Consider the following 19,873-nt stretch of genomic DNA (forward strand, 5'->3'; position numbering starts at 1 on the left):
ATGATATATCAACAAAGTAATGGACAATCTGTTGTAGATGCTACCTCTCTGTAACTACTTGGAATGCTGCTATGTTCCAAGCTGCCAGTTAAGTACAAAGTTGTATGCTTTACAAATCAGCTAAGCTCAAAATAGATTGTCCTCTTCTAGGCATAGCCTCTGAGAACCACTGAAACCACTCCAACCCTCAACTAAGTAGAAAACTAAACAAAATGCTGATGGCTGAATATAGGGTGCTATGATCTGAATTTCTATATAACCACAAAATTCCTATGTTGAAATCCTAACCCCCAAAGATAATGGTAAAGGAGGCAAGGCCTTTGGGAGGTGTTTAGGTCACGGGAGTGGAGCCCTCAGGAATGAGATTAATACTATTAAAGACACCTACAGAGATCCCCAGCCCCTTCAACCATGTGAAAACACAAGGTACCCATTTATGAACCAGGAAGTAGGTTCTCACCAACCACCACACAAAATCTACCAGTGCTATGATCCTGGACTTCCCAGCCTCCAGAATAGTGAGAAACACATTTCTGTTGTTTATAAAACATCCACTCTGTGGAATTTTATTCTAGTGGCCCAGACTAATACATAGGAATTCCTTGGAAAGCAATCTGAGGTAATTTTTAGTCTCTATTTTTAAGATTTATTTCACAAAATGTCCACAATTAAAATGTATTCCTTTTATAATTACAAAGATTATTTATAATGGTATGTGTACTTAAAATGATAATGAGGCATTCAAACTTTGAACCAAAGGATCTTACAGTACCTAAAGAATCAGAACTTATACATCTGTCAACAGTTACCATATAAACGTGTATGATGATAACCCACTTTAAAAAAAACAAATCGTAATAATTAATGTCTGGGATTTATTAATACTCTAGCAAATCAAAAACTGGGAAGAGAGACAAAATAAAACTGGCAAAATGCTGGTCCTTGTTAAAGCTGCGTGATAGGGGATTATTATATTCTCCTCTCTACTTTTATCAAAGTTTAAAATTTTCCATAATAAAAGGTTGTAGAAAATAAGGTTAATAAATAATGGTATGTATAATAACTGTTTACAATGTGAAATGAAAAGGGAATGCATTTTTATTTATAGTATAATTAGTGTGCTTACATATATACACACAGATTATAAGACTGTATATATATACATATATATACACACACACACACCAAAATTTTAATCTCGTGTTATTTGGTTGATTGAATGGGAGAGATCAGTTTTTCTCGTATTACTTTTCTATAATGTAGTTATTTTTATAACGATGATGACAACAGAGAAATCCATAAGGGGAGAAGTTCCTATATTCCACCAAAACCCTTATAGCATCTCTTCCTAATAAAATAAAATGGCTTTCAAAAATGAGAGTACAATTCCAGAGTCAAATTATTTTTAATATAGCATTTTTATTTCAATTTTTTAAAATTTTAAATCCAATTTTCTCTTTTCTTCCTATGTTATAGAAGCTAATACAATAAAACTATTATTGAACTTGCCAGAATTTAAGTATCTATGGTCAATGTCTTACCTTAGTAGATTTTAAGCAAGATCCACTGGACTAAAAATAAGCACCTAAGCATAACAAAATACTTGTAAAACAAATGAATATTAAACTGTCAGAAGACAATAAAACAATCTTATAAACATCCCATCCTTTATAATACTTTATCATTTAGAAATATAGTTTGCCCTAATTTATTACCAAATTTCTGGTAGTGATTGAGTCTCACTATATTAAAATTGGTTTACATTCCTTTAGAATACACAACTTTGACGGAAGAAACTTTATGCTCCCTAACAAAGAAAAAACTGACTGGGCTTAACAAAAAAAAAAAAAAAAAAGAGGGAGGAAGGGAGAGGGTTAAACATGGCCAGTAATTAGGGTTAAAAAATTAAACATTCCACATAAAGACCCAAACTGTAAACAATTGGAAGAAAACATAGGGAAGAGCTACTTGATATTGGTCTTGGTAAGAATTTTTTTAGTGAGACACCAAAAGCACAAGCAACAAAAGCAAAAATAAACATGTAGGACTATATCAAATGAAAAAGTATCTACAGAGCAAAAGAAACAATCAGCACAATAAAAAGGCAATCTATGAAACAACAGAAAATATTTGCAAGCCATCTCTCTGATAAAGGGTTAATATCCAAAATGTATAAGGAATTCCTAGAACTCAATAGCCCTCCAAAAATATCCAGTTAAAAATTAAGCAAAGGACTTGAATAGACATTTTTCCAAAGAAGACACACAGATGACCACCAGGCACATGAAAAGATGCCTGGTATCACAAATCATCAAGAAAATACAAATTAAAACCATAGTGAAATATCCCCTTACACCTGTTAGAATGGCTATTATCAAAAGATAAGAGGTAACAAGTTTTGGCGAAGCCATGGAGAAAAGAGAATCCTTGACCACTGTCAGTGGGAATGTAAACTAGGGCAGCGACTACTGAAAACAGTATGGAGGTCCCTCAAAAATTAAAAACAGAACAAATGATTCAGCAATCTTACTTCTGGGTAAAGTAGTTCCCCCCTCCCCCCGCCTTCTCCAAGGTTTCACTTTCCATAGTCACCCATGGTCAACCTCAGTCAACCACATGGAAGCAGATGATCCTCCTGACATATCATCATAAGGCCAGTGGTAACCTAACACCATGTCACAATGCCTACATCATTCACCCTACTTCATTTGATCATGTAGGCATTTTGCCAACTCACATCATCACAAGAAGGGTAACAGTACAATAAGATATTCTGAAAGAGAGAGAAACCACATTCACATAACTTTTATCACAATATATTGATATAACTGTCATATTTCATTATTGTTCTTAATCTCTTAATGTGCCTAATTTATAAATTAAACTTTAGTATAGGTATGTATGTATATATACAAAGGAGTATAGTATATATAAGATTCATACTATCTGTAATTTCAAACACCCACTGGGGGTACTGGACTGTATCCCCTGCATATAAGAGGCCTACTGTATCCCCTGTAGATAAGACAGGATTACTACTTTGTATATATACAAGGAAATGGAATCACGATCTTGAAGAAATTTCTGCACCCCCATGTTCACTGCAGCATTACTCCAAGACATGGAAACAACCTATGTGTCCATTGACAGATGAATGGTTAATGAAAATGTGATATCTATATAAATAATATATATGTGTAAAATGTGGTATATACATATGTATATGTGTATGTATTCATACACACACACACACAAAATGAACTATTACTAAGCCATAAAAAAGAAGGAAATCCCAACATTTTTGACATCATGGATAGACCTTGAGGGCATTATGCTAAATGAAATAAGTCAGAGAAAGACACAGTGTATGTTCTCACTTATGTGGAATATAAAAGAGCCAAACTCAAAGAAATAGAACAGAACAGTGGTTGCCAGGGACTGGGAAGTGGGAGAAATGGGGAGATGTCAGTCAAACTTCCACTTCTAAGATGAGTAAGTTCTGGGGATCTAATGTATATAATGGTGACTATAATGAACAAAACTGTATTATATACTTGAAAACTGTTAGAAGAGTAGTTTAAAAGTTCTCACCACAAAAAAAAAAAAATTGTAATTATGTGAAGGGATGGAGGTGTTGACTACCCCATGTGGTAATCATTTTGCAGTATATACTTGTATCACATCATCACGTTGTACACCTTAAACTTACAGATGTTATATGTCAATATCTCAATAAAGCTGAGAAAAAAAAATTCCACATATATACTTACACTTAACTTTTCCTATTTTGGAAAGAAGAGAATGGGATTTGATACTTCCAAGAGTAGTTAGGAAAATCACTAACCTATGATACATTATTCTATTCTGTATAGATCATGAAGATACTAATTTTTTTTAAGTTACTAAGAATAGACCCATATCCTACCTACCTTATGAGATGCACAAACAGAAAAGGTGTGTAGAGTACTTTTAAAGTTTAAATTACATAAGCATAAGACACCTTAGAGAATTTAATTACCAAGACTAGATAATTAAGAACTTTTCACTACTTCAACCCCCTATTTTTGCAATCCACTTTAAGTAAACTTTACACCATCTCTATGGAATAATAGTTTGCAATCCACTATAAGTAAAGCTTACTATTTCTATGAAAGCTCTATTATCATCTCTATTATTATAACTTCAATCTGTACAGAATAATAAGCAATTCAACAATCACTGTGTAGATATGAACCTCAGTCTGAATGACAACTGTGGCAAGGCTGATATTACTTTTATTGTGCAGTTAAGCAAACTAAATGATTTAGGGAGATGAGAAAGCTTGCCCCATGTCCCAAAGCTAGTAAGTGACAGAACTGGGATGTAATGGCAATCCCTCGATTGCATGCAACTGCCTTCCAGTTTTTCAGAGAGGGAATTAGAATCAAAAGATGAAATTTCAAGCCTGTACTTTTAAAATGATAATGAGGCATTCAAACTTTGAACCAAAGGATCTTACAGTACCTAAAGAATCAGAACTTATACATCTGTCAACAGTTACCATATAAATGTGTATGATGATAACCCACTTAAAAAAAAAACAAAAACCCATCCTCACAACTTAACTAAATAAATGTTCTCCTCCTTCTTCAGTCTTGTCCCCTCTTGATGAAACGGGTTTAACTTTCCAAAAACATCAGAATAAACCAGTGTTACCCAAAGGGAATTCTGAAGTCAAGTAAATTTGGAAAAGGCTGGAAAAGTAAAAGTAAACCCAATTTCTTCACTACACAATTTCTCAGAGCCTGTGTCTACAATGTGAACTGTGACAACTCAAAAAGGAGATAGAGTACTTCCCAAATGTACCTAAGGAACCCTTTCTACATGGAGCACCTTGAGGGTCTAGAATTCCAAAGAACAGCAGAGTGGCGCAGCAGAAGCGTGCTGGGCCCATAGAATTCCATAGAACACGCTACAAAAAGTGACCTCTGAAAATACTGAGTGGTTTTCCTCTGCCAAAGAGGGCATCATAGACAAGATGCTGGCAATGCTTACCCTATGTGATAAAATCCAAACTTCTCAGTCTGACATTAAAAAGCCCTCAACGGGGGCGCCTGGGTGGCTCAGTTGGTTAAGCGACTGCCTTCGGCTCAGGTCATGATCCTGGAGTCCCGGGATCGAGTCCCACATCGGGCTCCCTGCTCGGCAGGGAGTCTGCTTCTCCCTCTGACCCTCCTCCCTCTCATGCTCTCTGTCTCTCATTCTCTCTCTCTCAAATAAATAAATAAAATCTAAAAAAAAAAGCCCTCAACGATCTGTTCTCAATCATCATTTCCCAAAGGTACTAGGTTTGAGTCTCAGTTTTGCCACTTACTAGCCACAAAGTTTTGGGCAAAATGCTTATAAAATGTAGATTATACCATTACTTGTAAAATGAAATTCATACCATCTACTCTACAAACTTCAATGAAAAATTATGAAAAAACAATAAAACAGTATCTTGTAAGAATCCTGATGGTTGCACAACCCTATAATATAATCTACTAAAACTGAACTGTACACACTTACAAAGGGTGATTATAGCATGTAAATTGTATTTCAATAAAGCTGTTTTATAAAATCAGTGGAGAAAAAAGGAATTATTCAATAAATAGACTTAAAACAACTGGGTATCCATCAGGGGGGAAAATGAATACACAGATATTTCCAAAAGACCAAAGATTATAGTGTAATCAAAGTTTAAAAAATAGATAGATATACACATACACATCTATTATAAAAAGATCTTTATAATAATCGTAACATTACTGAACTCCCTCCTCCAGTCAAAATGATATACTCACTATATTTTGAAAGTCTACACTTTACAATATGGAGTACCATCAATTCCTATACCTACATACACACACACACACACACACACACATACACACACCCCTCTATGTTCTTCAAGACCCAGATATATGGTAGAAAAGAAAAAAATACTTGAAATTAGAGACACTTGAGTTCCAATCCTACTTTTGCCACTCACTGGCTGTAGGACCTTGAGCAAACAATCCTCTAAGCTTCATTTTTTCATCTGAAAAAGAAGGCAATACCATCTCTCACAGGGTTGTGGTAGGGACTCAAGTGAAGCAACCTATGCAAAGTGCCTAGCATCCTGTCTCTTAGGTAATCATAAACATGTTTTCCTCTTCACCTGTCTCTAGAATGCATTGCCCAATTATTCCAAGCTGTTAAAACCTCTACCTCTTACCATACCTTTCATTTGACTAAAAATATATATACATTTCCTTTGACCTATCTTTTACTGCTGTCTTCAACTATTTAAACCTTTAAATTCTTACATGTTTCTGTACCATCTACCCATCTAAATTATCTGTTAACTGAGATTTGGGACTACTTCTATTTTTTTGGTAGTCTAATCTAGTAGCACATTTGTATAAACACTTATTTACAGTTAAGCCCTTTTTAAAAATAGGTATCTCTAAAAGATGATAAAAGAGGGGCGCCTGGGTGGCTCAGTTGTTAAGCGTCTGCCTTCAGCTCAGGTCATGATCCCAGGGTCCTGCGCTCGAGCCCCGCATTGGGCTCCCTGCTCCGCGGGAAGCCTGCTTCTCCCTCTCCCACTCCCCCTGCTTGTGTTCCCTCTCTCGCTGTGTCTCTCTCTGTCAAATAAATAAATAAAATCTTTAAAAAATTAAATAAAAAAATCATTGAAAATGTAATTAGTTAAGATGAGGTCATTCAGGTGAAGCCTAATCCAGTATGACTTTTTTTTTCTGGTTTCACTATGAGTTTCCTTTCTTTTTCTTTTTTCCTTTTCAAATTTTTTATTTAAATTCTAGTTAGCTGACACCAATAGGACTTACGACTTTATAAAAGGGGAAATCTGGACACAGACACATACACAGGAAGAATGTCTTGTGAAGATGAAAGCAGAGATCAAGGTGATGCTTCTACAAGCCAAGGGATGCTAAAGACTGCAGGCAAACCACCAGAAGCTTGGTGAGAGGCATGGAATAGATTATTTCTCACAACCCTTAGAAGAAAGCAACCCAGCCAACACCTTGATCTCAGGCTTCTAGGCTCCAGAACTGTTATTTAATTACCCTCCCCCAATACAGACATATAATAAAAATAAAAGATTAAATGGGGGATTACTAAACCAATAAACATAAGCTTTAAAAATTATCTTAGTTGAGGGCGCCTGGGTGGCTCAGTTGGTTAAGCGACTGCCTTCGGCTCAGGTCATGATCCTGGAGTCCCTGGATCGAGTCCCGCATCGGGCTCCCTGCTCGGCAGGGAGTCTGCTTCTCCCTCTGACCCTCCCCCCTCTCATGTGCTCTCTCTCATTCTCTCTCTCTCAAATAAATAAATAAAATCTTTAAAAAAAAAAAATTATCTTAGTTGAAATTAAGTTAAGAAGTTTCTAAGTAGCCAAGATAAAGAGGAAAAAATGTAAGTTAAAAATACCTAGTAAAATAACAAATACCAATTTTTTAGAGCAAAAACACTTCCTAGCACTAAGCTCTTCAAAAATTTTTATAAGGATTTTTATATATGGAGTACGGATCATCATGCATCTTCATACAGGTAAAAGGAAAATTTCTAGAAACATGTTTTATACTAATTCGCAATAGAAGTAGAAAACAGTATTAAACCACACCCAACTGAGGTAATAAAGGGCTAAGAATATTAAGTACTTCCCTTTTTAGCCATTTACCTAGACCAATCTTCGCCTCTTGAGCTCTCATCCTCTTGCTTTGAAACATTCATTTCTGGTTCTGACAGAGAGACAGATTAGATATAGATAGACAGACAGGTAGACAGACAATAATAACAGCTGCCACGTATTGCTTATACACACAATCTCAACAGTCCTTTAAGATATATATCATTATTGCCTATTTTGGTGGCAGTGCCAGAGATGAAATTTGAAACAAGAACAAACTTATTTGAAAGGCACCAAAAATCACTACACTACATTCCTCTCACCCATTCCTACAAACTCAGACTCACCTTTACAACCACCTATTATTAAATGTCTTCAAGTACATGTGTGTCAGGTACTTTTAAGCTAAAGGATATATCCTTAACTCCTTTCTCTCTCCCATCTACCCTCTCAAAGTAGCTGCTTCATCAAATCGCTCTCAAATGCGCCCCCTATATTTCATTTCCACTTGCCTGAATCAAGTCCTTGGCGTTTCTCTCTTCCACTGTCATAAGGCTACTCCAAACTGTTTCCCTATCTCCATCCTTGGAAGCCAAAAACTCCTATGGTTATCTCTTAAAGACACAGATCTTATCACTTCACTTAGCACAGCCTACAAGGGCCTTCACAATGTGGCCACACAATCTATCATCTGGTACCATTCTCCATAATATAGCCTCTTCTCCACATCAGGTGACTACAGAACAAAAGCACGCACAATGCTGTCTCTCAAAATCAGTGTCCTTTCATCTGCCTAAGATGCCTTTCTTTTCTACCAGGTATGCTTCATACATCTTTCAAAAAATAGTTCAAATATTCCCTCTTTATGAGACCTTCCAAAATATCCCTGAATAGTTTGTTATACAACTTTATACCTATAGGGTATCATACTATGCCAAAATTTATACATTTCAAAATCCTTTACTAGACTACGCATTCATAAATGGCCAGAACCACACAGCTTTGCATTCCCTGATACGAGTATAATACCTGGCACGAAAGTGTTCAAAAAAAGTTTGATAATTAAACTCTCTAATCAGTGCCCAGAATATACATATACTATATCATATTTACTAAGTAGTCATCTGCATAAAATATACCTCCAGAGGCAAGTTGACATTGTTTTAAAAACTGTAAGTTCTACCTGGCAAACTGGCCCTTATGAAAGTTATCACACCTTTGCACCAAGATAGACACAGCAAGGCCTATGGGAAGACCCAAAAAAAAAAAAAAAAAAATTCCCGAAACAGCAATTTTACATAGATCAAAGTGGCTTAACAAGAGCTCAGCTGAGATCTTAGTGTTTCACACTGGAATATACATAGTACACTGTTTGGAACTGAAAATTTAAGATATACATTATCACTTAGTTTCCAGAATCAGAGAGGAACTGCAATACAGTAAGACTGTGGTAAACACTGGACTCTGAGGAGCACTACAATACTACAGCTCTTCCAAGGTACACTGGCTACAAACTTGACAATAAACAACTAAATAAATTGGATTCTCAGGTGAAGCTATTTAATATTTAGCACTGCCCCTTTGATTACTAATTGAAAAATGTCTTCCAACAAGACCGTTCCAGTTTAGGATCTGTGCCAAGATAATTGCTTTTTCTATGCAATCAAAATCTGCCAAGAAATAAATGTTTTGAGAAGTTTTCCATTGTTCTTGCTTTCTCAGTAGAGTAAATCAGAATTTAATAATAGAAATTGTGTTTCTTAAACCAGCTTACTCCTTGTGCAAAGTATCAGTGTAAGATCATCCAAACCCATAGTTTATTGAGAAGTTAGGAGCAGAGTTGGCTTTTTTTTTTAATAGCAATTGTCATCTTTTAACATACTATAAAATTTTGGGGGTTATGTTTACAAATACTGCCCACACTACCCATTAAAATGGAAGGCTCACAAAGGAAGGAATATTTCATTTATTGGTTACTAACATATCCCAAGAATCTAAACAGTAGCTGACACAGAGCAAGTGCTCAGTAAATGTGCGTTAATCAAATAATTAAACAACATTAATGAATTTCCACTTTTAGACCTAATTATACTAAGTTGAAAGTTTGCCAAAATCTAAGTTTTTCAAATACATTATTTGTTTACATTAAATCTTTTTATAATATATACCAGAGGACTCAGCTAAAATTTTTATTTTAAAAACTGCCTTTATCATTTTTCCAAGCCTTGAGAGTAGGGAGAAAATACCCTGTCCCATCATTGTCAAGATTCTTCCTCAGAGATAGCTGACATTGCCATAAAGTCTATGAGCCATAAAAGGTCACTCGTGGAATTTAAGAGGCCCGATTCCATTTTGTTTTTCTTCACCTCTGATCTCGTCCTTTCAATCAAGTATACAGTCAGATTCAGGAACAGCAATATTAAACGACAGAATAAGCTTAGGAACAGATAAGCAAAATAAGAAAGTTATATCTAATAATTTTTAAAGTCCTTTCCCGTTTTTCCAGCTCTGTCATGTTCTACCTAATATTTATGAAAACACCCTAAGGTAACCATATCAAAAATGCAGATAAACAACGAAAGACTGTTAAATAATAACACTAGTCTTTTATTAAATATACAAATGAAATTTCCCAACAAGTATTAACAAATACTAATCTATTAAGTTGCAAAAGATGTGATTTATATAACTATCTCTAGATATGTGAGCCACTGGGAAAAAATCTTGCTGGGGCAGATTTGATATGGATGACTATTTCAAATATCTTATTTCAGCTAATAATGTATAAAACACAGATTTTTTTATCAAGCTATAATTGGCATGGAATGTTATATTCATTTTAGGTGTACAATATAATGATTAGATTTATGCATATACTGCAAAATGATTACCGCATTAATTTTAACATCAATCACTACACAGTTACCATTTTTTCCTTATGCTGAGAACTTTCAAGATCTACTGCCTTAGCAACTTCCAAGTAACAATATTGTTAACTATAGCCACCTTGCTACACATTACATACTCAAGAATTATTTATCTTGTAACTAGAAGTTTGTCCCTTTTGACCATCTTCATCCATTTCTCACACCCCTCCACTCCCCACCTCCGGCAACTACCAATCAGTTCCCTGTATCTCTGAGTTCAGGGATTTTTTAGATTCCACATATAAGTGAGATCATATGGCAGTTGTCTACATAATTTTTTTTTAACGTACCAAGTTTGAACCAAATTACTGAAGATTCTATATGCTTAACATATGTGCATATATTTTGTGTGAATTTATGTATAAATGTACATAATGCATTAAGATACAACAGCTTAGTGCCATTATTTGTAATAAAAGACTATAAATAACCTAAATATCCATTAAAGAGAATAATACAACATAGAGTGGAATATTATGCAGCCTTTAAAAAGAGCAAGGTAGATTTCTGTGTGTGAATGTTGAACAAACCACAAGATACGCAATTCAACGAGAAAATTCAAAGTGCTTCCGTGTGTGTGCACACGTGTATATGTGTCGAAGGTGCTAGAAATATATAAATGATTGTACAGGCAAAGAGTATTTCTGAATGCATACATAATAAATTAGAAAGAGTAACTATCTTTTGGAAAGGAAATCAGGGAACTAAAGGAGGGAGACTATTTTTCACTGGGTACCCTTTTGTGTTAAATTTTTAAACTGTGCATGTATTACATTTCTAGTTCCCCAAATGACGTTGTTTCCTATTTTTTTAAACTGGAATTTTTATAATAAAAAATGTAATTAAAAACTAGCTTTAGAAAAATAGGAACAGGGGCACCTGGTTGGCTTAGCCAGTGGAGCACGAGACTCTTGATCTCAGGGTGGTTGAGTTCAAGCCCCACATTGGGTATGGAGTTTACTTAAAAAAAAAAAAAAAGGAACAATAACTTTATTTTTAAAGAATATTTAAAATATTCTTTATTTATTTATTTAAATTAATATTTAAATAAATAAATAATATTTATTTATTTATTATTTAAATATTAAAAATCTTTAAAAATAGATAACAAAACAGACATCAAAAAAGGGGAGAGCTTTTTTAAGGAAGAGGATTGTTATCTACATACCAATTAACTCAGCCAAGATTAGTGAGATCAACATGCCCTTCCCTGTACTGGATGTTAAACTGCTGAGCAGTCAGTGTTTTTTAAGAGTTGTTGGGAGGGGAAGAGGATCTAAAGATCAAACATGAAGTAATTTGTTTTCTAGAACATGAACATTTAGAACACAGAGCATTTTAGAGCTAAAAGCATTTTGGACATCATGTACTCCATACCCCATTCTCCCATTTTACAGATAAAGAAACATTATTTCCACATGGACTAAATGACTAGTTTAAGATCACAAAGTTGATTTTGTAAGAGCACTAAAATCAAAATCTTTGTACTTGTATATATTGGCTTTCTAACAGCTATATGAAAACAGTACATAAAACAAGTATTTTATCATATTCCACTTATATAATCTCGGACTAAACTATTTTATAAATAGGATATAAAGTTAATACGGAAAAAAAAAACATGAGAAATACTGCTACAAAACTTAAGTGTGTGTGCATGCACACACAAATTATGGACTGAACTGTTTTCTCTCAAAATTCATATACTGAAGCCCTAACCCTCAATGTAATTGTATTTGGAAGTAGAGCCTTTACGAGCGCAAAAGCAGTATATTAATAACTATTAACCCCAGATAATAAGATGAGGAGATTGGTCTCCTTTGACTTTATACACTACTGCTCCAATGGAAATTTTTAGAAAAAACAGTTGAGGGCGCCTGGGTGGCTCAGTCGTTAAGCGTCTGCCTTCGGCTCAGGTCATGATCCCAGGGTCCTGGGATCGAGTCCCACATCAGGCTCCCTGCTCGGCAGGAAGCCTGCTTCTCCCTCTTCCACTCCCCCCGCTTGTGTTCCTGCTCTCGCTATATCTCTGTCAAATAAATAAATAAAATCTTTAAAAAAAAAAAAGGAGAAAAAACAGTTGAGTTTTGTAACTAAAAAAAAATTAAATAAGTGAAAATCAACCCTAAAATATATAAATAAATATTCAAGTCTGTCAATAAATGCTCCTAGCACAAATCTTTAAAATATCATTTCTGGGTTACTGTAAATGTTCATCACTTTGTACACAAAGTAGATATGCCTATAGAAAAGCAAACCAAAAAATGCTGTCCCATAATAAATTTCCTGAGTTAAAAAACAGAAAAATTCAGCAATAAATACAAATGAACTCTTGATACACACAACTTGGCTGAATCTTGAGAGAACTGTGCTTAGCGGGGGCGTGGGGGACTAATCCCAAAAGATTTCATGCTACGTAAGTCCATTTAAACATTCTTGAAATGACAAAATTACAGAAAGGAGAGCAAATTAGTAGTTGCCAAGTTTGGGGAGGGAGTATGGGAGGGTTACAAAAGGGCTACTAGAGGGTGATAAAACTGTTCTATGTCTTGGACTGTGTTGGCAGGTACACAAACATATACGCAAGAAATTCCACAGAACTAACTGCACATGTGTGGGCACACACAAATGCAAATCAGATTACAGAAATATGAATATGAGTGGGCTGTATCAATCAATGCTGGTTGTGATACTGTACTACACTCAGGAAACATGTTACAGTGGGAGGAAAATGAGTGATGGAACAACAAGTTCTCTGTGTATCATTTCTTACAACTGCATGTGCCTCTCTAATTATCTCAAAATAGAAGGTTAATTTAAAAAGTAAAAAATCCAGGATGCCTGGGTACCTCAGTTGGTACTGAGCGTCTGCCTTTGTTCAGCTCAGGTCATGATCCCAGGGTCCTGGGATCGAGTCCCGCATGGAGATCCCTGCTCAGCGGCTCCCCCTGCCTGTGCGCACTCTCTCGCTCTCTCTCTCTCCCTCTCTCTCTGACACATAAATAAAATCTTAAAAGAAAAAAAAGTGAAAAATCCTATAAAAGGGCAAAAATATGAAGATATTTTGCTTTGTTTTGGCAACCATTTATCTTCTTACATGGGTATTTCAAATGCATGTTTATGGAAAGAGTGTGCACTTTTATGCACTTTTATTCATTAACTGAATCTTACCTCAAATTATGATAATACATCCCTCTTTGAATATTCCTCATAAAACTTATCAAGGCTTAATATTATCTTATACATGTGTTTGTATTCTCCTCTACAATACAATCTGCCCTCTCCTTTAGGGCAGAATTTCATTTCATTCAATGCTGTATTCCTATTACCTAGTTTAGTCAAAGCTTGTCCCCTTGCAAGCACAATATAAAATGAGTGAAATGAATGGAATTATAAAGTCTTTGTTATACAGTGTGTGTATTATCCAATAAAAATGCTTAAACCTATACCAGCTATCCTAATGAGAAATTCCCACTACTCTCTTTCCTGTTAGCTGATACAGGTAAGTGTAATCCTGACTTAAACAGTTTGCCACACACATATAATCCAAAGTAAACGAACTTTAATTTATCCACTGTTCTCTTCCATTTGGACAGACAACCACAGCTTAATAATCTAGGTATTTCACTAGTCTTAAAAGTATATTCTCAAAAACTGGAGAAGGAAAGAAAATATACAACTTATAGACTTATTATTAACAATACTGAATAAGAGCGGCAACTATGACTAAAACCTCACTATGGCCCGAGCAATGCACTGACAGTGTCATATGCAATCCCACTGCAACTCTGAAGTAAGTGCTATTGTTACCCCCATTTTTAAAATAAGAAAAACTGAGGCTTAAAGGTTTAAAATTTAAACAAGATCCCAAACTAATAAGAAAGCCAAGATTCCATCACAGATGTGTCTTACATCAAAGCCTTCACTGTTAATTAAGGAGTCGAACTGAAAAATATGTCTGTTTTTGGTAAAATAAATCCACTGGATTTCAAATAAAGTAATGTACAAAAAATATAAACACTGGCACATAGTTTAGCTGCTAAAAATTGAGCACCCTGAAGATTAAAAGTCTAGCTAGCTGAAAATTAGAATTACATTATTAAAATGTCAAGAATCAGTAATTCAATTGAACCCAAATCAAAACACATTTAAGCCTCAGAAGATCCCAAGTCCAACAGAAATACAAAATGTCAAAAACTTAAATTCTTCTTCAGGGGCACCTGGGTGGTTCAGTTCGTTAAGCGCCCGACTCTTGATTTTGGGCTCAGGTCATGATCTCAGAGTTGTGAGATGGAGCCCCACTTCAGGTTCCACCGGTGGGTATGGAGCCTGCTTAAGATTCTCTCTACTTCTCCCTCTGCCCTCTTCTCCCTCTACCCCCCAACCCCCCACCACCGCTCCCAGGGGTTCTCTCTCTTAAAAACAAAACAAAACACTTAAATGCTTCTTTACAAAAAATAAACTGTTATTTGCCAAACAAAAATCCTGAATGCCAGAACATGTTTACTACTACACTGCCAGGTGAGCAGAGGAGCTGGAGAGCTGGACTAAGAAAATGTAATACTCTGTATACATAAAAGGTAAGCAACAAATTAAAGTATGGTTCCTTCACAAGACTGAAACATCACTGCAATTAAGTATATTAAGAAGAAAAAGCCTTTGTGCTTCAGTTTTCCAATACTTGCAAAATAAGGATAAAATTTTCTCTTCCATTTACCTCAAGTTTTTAACATGATCTGAAACACTAACAAAGCAATTTTGCTTTGTGACGTAGTAAAGCAAGGGTCAAAAACTCAAACGCCTTAAGTAGCCGGACACATAAAAATCACATCTAAGTTAGCAAGGCAAAACCGAGAGTCTTGCCCCAACAGTCCTAATCCCAATACAAGTAAGAGCTGCCCTTCAAAGGAAGTCAGAAATCTACTTCTATATTACTTCTTTTGATTTTTAAATGTTAACTAACTACAATCCACACACATGCAAGAAAAAATTATCCTATAAATTTGAGCCACCAAAATGGCTAAAATTATAAGACCGCTAATAGCAAGTATTGGTGAGAATGCAGAGCAACTAGAACTCTCACACATTGCCACAGGGAATGTAAATATGATACAACCACTTCAGAAATCATCTACTAAATCTGAACACATGCATACCCTATTATGACCCAGCAATTCAACTCCCAAGTGATCCAACAGAAACCTTGACTTTTTCATCAAAAACCATGTTCAAGAATGTTCAAAACATGGGCGCCTGGGTGGCTCAGTTGGTTAAGCAACTGCCTTAGGCTCAGGTCATGATCCTGGAGTCCCGGGATCGAGTCCCGCATTGGGCTCCCTGCTCAGCAGGGAGTCTGCTTCTCCCCTCTGACCCTCCCCCCTCTCATGTGCTCTCTCTCATTCTCTCTCTCTCAAATAAATAAATAAAATCTTTAAAAAAAATTTTTAAAAAAATGTTCAAAACAGTGTTTTTAATAGACAAAAATTGGAAACATTCCACTGCCCACCAACAGGAAAATGAGAAAATGAAATGTGGTATATTCATGCAATGTAACACTATACAGACATGAGACTACAACAGGCTGTTTCTACATCACAGGAATGGATCTCACAGATATGTTTAAAGAAAGAAGCCCATTCCTATAAAGTTCCAAAAAAATGAAAAATGAATCTACTGTGTCAAAATGTAGTGTTAGAAATCAGAAGTCACATTTGAGAAAGGGTACTGACTGAAAGGGGGCAAGAGCAGGACTTCTGGGGTTACTGATTAGGTCCTATTTCTTGATCTGAGTACTGATTATATAAGCTGTGTGTTCATCTTGTGAAAATTCCAAAAACTTCTCATTTGTACACTTTTCCCTGGGTATGTATACCTCAATAAAATCTTTTAACCCACACATGCACACACCAAAGATTCCATGTAGCCCAAACAAAATATTCCTGCAGGCAGATCTAGCTAATCAGAGCAGATCAGTTTATGACCTCTCAGCTAAGGAAGAGCTGTACAATCTTACCTTTAAAGAAGAGAAAAGAAAAAATAAAACTGTGATGCTAGATGATCAAGGCAGCAACTAACAACATTTAAGTTTCTCCTGATAGCACTACCTCTTAGAATGTGTTGCCTAGTTTGTCTCATGCACTTAACAAATCAAGCCTGTTTCCAAAGATACAGCAAAGAATCCAGTAAAAGGTGGAAAGCAAACTAAAAAGTAAACATTTAAGTGTAAAAATTCAAAGCAGCCATTAAATTACCAACACAATCCTCTTCCCTGATTCCTGAACAACTTTACTTGCCACTCACTGATATGAAGCCATTTGCTCTCATCTAAAAGGAGTCACAACCTACATACTACTCAGTTACCAAGAAGTCTACAGGAGAAAAGAGGAGCCTCAGGCTTCACCCAGGCAAGTTAAAGCAAGCCCTACAGAACCTAAATACATAACTCAGCTATTTAATCAAATCTGTTAAATGACTATTAAGTTTTAAAATGCCTTCTTTTGCAATAACTACCTGTTCTCTCAAGATCCTATATCCCAAACAATTACTTTCCTTTTCTGAGGTATGGAATGATCCTCACCTTTGAGCCATTGCCAGTATCTTTCCTCCACCTCCCATCTTCACCTGTTTACAATATCATGCCTTATCTTTCATGTCCCAAATCTACCTACCTATGTGTACTAGAAAATCCTAGAAAGATAACATTAAATCAATTGCCAGCATTTTTGAAAATGCCTTTCTCTACGTAACAAAACTACCAATTAGTTTACCCGTACTATTCAAACACTTTTAAATTACTTTGAGCCACAAATCACGGGGACCAGCAAAAAGTTTACCTTGAAAATGCAAAGTTGCTACTCCAAAGTGATAAATTTCCAAGAATGAAGTAACCATTTTTTACAAAACACTTTTAGTTACAAATTAATTTTCTGAGCATATCAATCTGGCCAAATGCATCTACATTAAAGTTAGGTCCATCACAGCAATCTTTTTTAAAAAAGCAAATCTCTGGGAAAACACTAAATAATCCTCATAAAGCAAATAACTGCTAAATAAGGGGGGGGGGAGCAAAAATGTATTAACGTCCAAGTTGCCTATCAAATTATTTTAAGATCTAAAAACTGTTTAGAATGCCCAAGAAAGTAAGCCTTCCCCCTTTTGGTTTAGAAATAGTCAATATACTGAGAAACAAAAAAGAAAAATCTGCCACCTGCTCTGCTTCTTGCTTAAGAGCAACCTTCTGTAAAATAGATTGCATTTACACTAATAATTGTAAACTCCACTCATCAAAAACTAAAAAGTTGCAAAGCAATAGATAATGACAAGTGAAAAAGTAAAAAGTACCAACAGCTTTAAGATACTCGAACTCAAGTGCTCAGTCGCACACAAGTGAACGCTGCACAGGACATGTTTTAAAGGCTCCATGCTGAGTTTGCTGGATACCAAGTTGGAGAAGACAGGATCCCTAATGACACCCAGCAAACTTATCTTGGCTTCAAGAAAACTATGCTGAAACGCGAGTCTTGATATATTCCTAATCTGAACTCTCGACTAAACCTAAACACAACACAAAAGCTGCTGTCCCTTCACTCCTAATCCTTAGAAAGCATCCTGCCTGGAAAATCTTTCTCCCATAAGCCTCACACAAACTTTTTCCGTTCTTTCAATCTACTCTAGGAAGCCTCAAGCCCGCCCATCACCTCCCGCCCCCTACCCACACACACCCACTAGGGAACCTCAACACTCCGCAGACACCACTCCACACGGGCACGCAAAACACATGTGCCTGCAAACCCAACCCCTTTCCACACCCCCCCGGAAACGACACCCCCTTTCTCACACACCGCACGCCACAGCCCATCCCCCTTCCTCCCCGCCCCCACTCACAGCACCCCAGTCCACCCACCCACGTACCGGGGAACCCAGCCTCCCCTCACTCCCCGGTTCGCCTAGGGCTGGGAAGAGGGGAAGCAGGAAGAAGGAAGGAGGGCTCAGGCCCGGCCTAGGCCTCTCAGACCGCCTAGGGAGGTGAAGGGGGGGAACCCGCAGGCAAAGCTCGTTGCAGGGCCTCATCCGGGCCCCCTCCAGCCCCAGGCCTTCGCTCCGCCGCCGACCCAAGGCCGAGGTGGCCCTCCCAGCCCAGACTACACTTACTTGCCAGCCGCGGTCCATCGAGTACCCCGCTGCTACCTCCTCCGCCGGCTGCGGCTCCTGCACCCGGACCCCCTAGGTCCGGCTTCTTGGGCCCCGGGGGCGGCCCGGCTCCCCCGCCCGGGACTGCTCCGGGCGGAAAGGCGGCCACGGGCGCGCCCGCCAGAGCCAGGGGGACGCTGTTGCTATGGAGGCCGAGGGCCGGGGCAGCTCCGGCGGCCGGGTCCTCATGCAGGAACTGACACTCCTCCCCGTAGAAGCAAGTCTTATCCTTAGCGTAGTAGCGGCAGTACTTCAGCTTCACTCCCGCCGCCGCCCCGCCGGGGACACCCCCAACCCCCGGCGGGGCCACCACCGCCACTGCCGCCGCCAGCGAGGAGGAGGAAGGGGAGGCGGCGGCCGAGGGGGGCGGGAGGCCGCCGCCACTGTTCATGGCAACGCCGCAGCCTCGTCTTCCGCTGCCGCCCGAGGAGCTGCCACCGCCGCCGCCACCATAGACCGAGGAGGGAAGGAAGACGCTGCCGGTGCCGGATAAAAGCCTGGGCGGGTGGGTCTGTCCCGCTGCGGGAGCCGGAGCCGCCCGGGGAGAGGGGGGGAGGGGAGAGGGGAGGGAGGAGGGGGTAGGAGGGAGGGGAGGGGAGGGGGAGAGTTGGGATTCTCTCTCACTCACTCTCTCGTTCTCTTTTCTTAAAGGGGCCGCGCGGGACGACGGGGTGGGCGCGCGGGCCCAGACGGGGCCTTCGAGGGCGCGGGCTGGGGAAGGGGGAGCGGCGGCGATGAACCGGCTGGGAGGGTGAAGAGGCCGGTTTATTTTTAAATTCTGCCTCCACTCGCTCTCTCGCGCTCTGGTTCCTCCGACTTGTTTATTCCATTTTCCTCTTCCTGAGAGGGCCGTCGCCGCTGCGCAGGCGCGCCGAGGCGCGGTGGCTTGTGGGTAGCGGGAGCGCGGGGGGAAGGCTCGCCAGGCGTCCGGCCTCCGGGGCATCCGCGAGCGGACCGGCGGTTGGATGGGCTGTCCGCGGTGGCCTTCCCAGACGCTGATCGGGGTGGTGAAGTTCTCACGAGACGAATACCTTCCTTTTTTGTATATCCTCTTATTTATAAAACCAGGCGTCCTTTTTTCATTGAAAAGACAAAATTAACA

At 38.2% G+C, this 19,873-nt stretch overlaps 1 protein-coding gene across 3 annotated transcripts in view; it reads right to left on the reverse strand.

The window, feature by feature from the left end:
- The window catches only part of PAN3 (poly(A) specific ribonuclease subunit PAN3), a 129,987-nt gene extending 110,666 nt beyond the window's left edge, over positions 1-19,321 (reverse strand). For all 3 annotated transcript variants that reach the window (XM_021678341.1, XM_021678339.1, XM_021678342.1), the window contains exon 1: positions 18,733-19,321. In XM_021678341.1, the coding sequence (XP_021534016.1) occupies positions 18,733-19,162 (430 nt within the window). In that variant the 5' untranslated portion in view covers positions 19,163-19,321. The remainder of the gene's footprint in view (positions 1-18,732) is intronic.
- Between the last annotated feature and the right edge of the window lie 552 nt (positions 19,322-19,873).

The sequence above is a fragment of the Neomonachus schauinslandi genome, chromosome 3 (assembly GCF_002201575.2).
Source record: "Neomonachus schauinslandi chromosome 3, ASM220157v2, whole genome shotgun sequence".
Classification (NCBI taxonomy): Eukaryota; Metazoa; Chordata; class Mammalia; order Carnivora; family Phocidae; genus Neomonachus; species Neomonachus schauinslandi.